General features: G+C 47.2%; 1 protein-coding gene across 1 annotated transcript; it reads right to left on the bottom strand.

Annotated features, from left to right (window-relative positions):
• Positions 1 to 1,539: 1,539 nt before the first annotated feature.
• On the bottom strand, positions 1,540 to 2,150 carry LOC127328469 (uncharacterized). Its single transcript, XM_051355063.1, has 2 exons — positions 1,933 to 2,150; positions 1,540 to 1,873 (listed from the first exon to the last, which is right to left on the bottom strand). The coding sequence occupies exons 1-2, from the start codon at positions 2,148 to 2,150 to the stop codon at positions 1,540 to 1,542; spliced, it is 552 nt and encodes a 183-aa protein (XP_051211023.1).
• Positions 2,151 to 4,070: the final 1,920 nt, after the last annotated feature.

Below are 4,070 nucleotides of genomic sequence, written 5' to 3'. Positions count from 1 at the left end.
GGCCTCGGCCCGAAAATTGGGAGGCATGGAGGCTTGGAAGAGAAGGGTGTGGATAAAATCATTGATGGTGCGAATGGCTTGTTCGGATTTACCGTTTTGTTGAGAAGTGTAGGGGCAGGAAAAAACGAAAAAGGGTTCCATGGGATTGGAAGAATGAGTTTAGTTTAATGTTGTCAAATTCTTTGCCATTGTCGCATTGGATAGTTAAGATAGGGAGATTGAAGTGAGTGGTAACGAAGGCATGAAAAGTAACGAATGTGGCAAAAACATCGGATTTCTTATGAATAGGAAAGCTCCAAAAGTAATGAGAGAAATCATCGACAATCACTAGATAATAAGCAAACCAGACATGCTAAGGACTGGGGATGTCCATAGATCACAATGTAAAAGTTCAAATGGTCGAGTAGTAGATGATTGCGACAAAGAAAAAGGTAACCTAACATGTTTGCCTAATTGACATGCATGACACAGGGAAGATTCTGGTTTATTCGGTGAGCTGGTGGGTAGTGATGGCGTGGAGCTGTGGCCGGGGTGTCCAAGGCGGCGATGCCAGAGGTCGTGAGAGATGGTGGCGAGGAATGTGGCAGCGTAGGCAGGTGGGTTGACGATGTAGAGAGGACCCGGGCTGTTACATCGGAGAATCACGATCCCGCTGGGAAGAGCCTTCACAGAAAAGCCAAAACGATCAAATTCGATGGTGCAATGATTATCGATACAGAATTGACGAACAGATATGAGATTTTTGTTGATTTGTGGAACTAGGAGTATGTTGCGAAGATAAAGGGGTTTACTGAGAGTATTAAGAGTTTGGGAACCGGCGTGAGTGACAGGAAGAGTTGCACCGTTTCCGACGGTGACAAATTATGATGAAGATGGAAGTAGAGACTGGAAATTACCGGGATCGGATGCCATGTAGGAGGATGCAACAGTGTCCATGTGCCAGTCGCCGCCGGGGAGCTGCAGGTTGTTGAGGGTAGCGAGGAGAGCCGGGTCGATTTGCGGTTGCTGGTTGGCGGTGGAGACGGAGGGGCCGTGGGTGGTGTACGCCTGTGGTGTCATGCTGGGGCGCGGGCCGAGAAGGCCTGGAGACGGCGCCTGCCATGCCGTCGGTGAGCGAGGCTGCCACGGTGTCGATGGAGGTGGCTGTCACAGGGCCTGCTGAAGCTGGGCGCGAGTAGGGGCCCCCGTCCAGGGGTTGAACTGTCAGGGGTTGTCGCGGCCGCGTCCACGTCCATGTCCGCTGCCGCGTCCACGACCTCCGCCGCGGAAGTTGTTGGTGAAGTAGTTGTTGCCGCGGCCGCCGGCGCGATCGCCCCCGAAGGGAGCAGGCGATGAGCGATCGCCAGAAGGGGGGCGCGGGCGCCCCCGTTGTTGGGCAGTACGCTCTGGAGTCTGGCCCATGGCCTAGAGTGCGGTGGAGGCGGCGTTGCGCCGCTAAGTTTCTTCCAGGATGAGGGCGGAGCGCGTCTGAAGAAACGAGGGGAACGGCACCTGAAAGGGGAGAAACGAACGCAGATGGGCGTAAGTATCATTAAGGCCTCAGAGGAGCGTCAGAACCAGCGTCTCGTCGCTGATGGGTTGGCCGACGTCAGTGAGGGAGTCGGCGAGGTTCTTGAGCTTGGCGCAGTAGTCGCTGATGGAGAGATCACCCTGTGGCGTGTTGCGGAAGTCGGCCTCGAGCTGGATGGCACGGTGCTTCTTGTTTTCATGGAAGAGATTCTCGATGGCGTCCCAGATGGTGAGCGCGGTGGAGCCGGGACGCATGACGATGCCGAGGAGGTCGGTGTCGATGGAGCCGTAGATCCAGGAGAGCACGGTGTAGTCATCACGGCCCCAAGCAGAGGTGGGGGACGTGTCGGAGGGAGTAGCCTCGCTGGTAACGTGGGTGGCGTGAGACCGTAGCGGCCGAGAGCGACGAGGAAGAGCTCCCACCAGCTTGTGTAATTGTCGTCGGTCAGGCTGAGGGTGATCGGGACGTGGAGCTTGATTGAGGTGGCGTAGGTGGAGGGGCTGGTGGTGGTGGGTTCGGTTGGGTTAGGGTTTGGGGAAGGGGTTTGGCCAGCCGGAAGGGAGACGACGGCGGCGTCGATGGTGGCGGCGATCTGCTGATTGAGGGAGGCGGCGGGGTGGATGACCCGCTCTGATACCATGCAATAATGGGCTGCTCGATGGCACGCCTCCTCTCCCTCTGCCTCTATTTATATACACAAGGACTTGAAGTACAAATCAAGATTTACAAGGATTGTTACACAAGAAATATCCCTAACTAATCCTAGTTAGCCGCACGGGAGGATGTCTCCCTAACAATCACCATCCATTATTAAATCAACTATATCGAACTAATTATCCAGAAAAAATAAGCATAGAGAATATGAGGAAAAATTAGTTATGTGTGATTTAGATGTACTTGCTTCTACAGGTTCTGCCATGCGCAGGATTAGCCCATTTCATTATCTTAACATAAAACGGCTAGCTACATCTTTGTCCATAGTGGATTTTTTTTTGGACACATATATTAATCAACTGTCCATGACATCATCTTAAACATTTTCCAATGCCGAAATTAAGAATATCAAGAGAGCTAGATGTTCGTGTGTGAAAAAATAATTCCTGGCTGCTCTCCATATTAGACTTATAATAGGGAACAACTGACAATGAACAATCAAAAAAATGTAGATGGTACTCAAGGTACAAGGACTAGAGAGGACCAAACTGGTGGTGCCGAAAACACTAGTACCAAATAAAGAAAAATGTAGTAAATATACTTGAAAAATGATGAGGGGTCAAGAAATGATGTGGGGGGGGGGGGGGGGGGGCAAATAGGGAGAGAGCGGCAACAGGAAGGGGAAGCAGTAGTTGGCAATTAAAAACAAGTGTCGGAAATAGTAAATCCAAGCCAAAAACATGCTTTTAATTAATATTTACAAAATAAAAATTTCGATTTCATGTATAGAATTGAAGTAGATTTCAAAAACAAATCAATAAAGTTCATTACAATTGAAAGGTACACCTTTTCAAAATATATCAAGAATTCAGTTGGTTAAACACTCTTTATAACCGAAAGGTACAATACATTGGCACAACATTGGCCTATATATTTAGCCATGTAGACCACGACAAAAGCATCTGAACAATCTTCTGAATCATCCAATATCATTTGAACTAGTAGATGTGGACACTTTCAGCAAAATTAATTTCTACGTTATGTTATACAGTAAGTAGGTTTCACTTCTAACTGGGTAACAATATTTATGCAGCAATGGTACCTGCTCAATAACGGTGGAAATTTAGAACCTCTGATCCAGTTTCAACACTCCGATATAAGTAGAAGAATTCCAAAGCTGAAGTTGGCAGCCGGTATTAAAACAACACACAAAAAGTGTGTAGGAAGCGATTGAGTACTAATCTTACAATGCTCTGTTTGACCCAAATGAGCTTTGCTCGGAAGACAAGCAAATGAACCACAAGGTACTAATTAACTGACAGACCATGAAGCAACTAGCAGGCAACTATCTACGAATGCAAATTGACTAATGTCTACAAATATTACTAGGTAATAATACAAAATTGGCAATTTACACAAGTAAATCTTGAAGTCCACTTCACATACCCTAGTGTACAAGATGGAACAACTAACATACTATATAGACGGTTAATTTCAGCACCGAATGTGTCCAGACTCCAGAGGAAACAAAGACGGAACAAGATACATCATATATCTATTTCTGCATCAGAGAAACTAGAACATAACTCCAGAAACCTGCACACTAATCAATGTCATCAGTCAAAATCAACTTGTAGAGGACATGGGCATAGCCCAGTGGTTGGGGTCGCAATGGCGCACCCCAACGACCAGAGTTTGAATCCTGTCAGGAACGGATTTCTGGAATTCTCACGCCGAAGTCCCGCTTCTACTATATCATTTTTTCTTTTCAAAATCAACTTGTAATAGTCACTCACTGAAAAGTCCATGAAGTTACATCTCACAATGTTGCAATTCTAGAGATCCTATAACAGTACCTAAGATAAATCATCTCGCAATTATAAGAAAAACTTAAACATCACACTAC

The sequence above is a fragment of the Lolium perenne genome, chromosome 4, assembly GCF_019359855.2.
Source record: "Lolium perenne isolate Kyuss_39 chromosome 4, Kyuss_2.0, whole genome shotgun sequence".
NCBI classification, from domain to species: domain Eukaryota; kingdom Viridiplantae; phylum Streptophyta; class Magnoliopsida; order Poales; family Poaceae; genus Lolium; species Lolium perenne.
Note: the sequence above shows the minus strand (reverse complement) of the source record. Positions and strands in the feature narration are given on the sequence as shown.

Coding starts and splice junctions, on each gene's coding strand:
- LOC127328469 (XM_051355063.1), bottom strand. CDS start 2,150: ATGGTATCAGAGCGGGTCATCCACCCCGCCGCCTCCCTCAATCAGCAG. Junction 1,874..1,932: donor GACGACAATTACACAAGCTG/GTGGGAGCTCTT, acceptor CCACGTTACCAG/CGAGGCTACTCCCTCCGACA.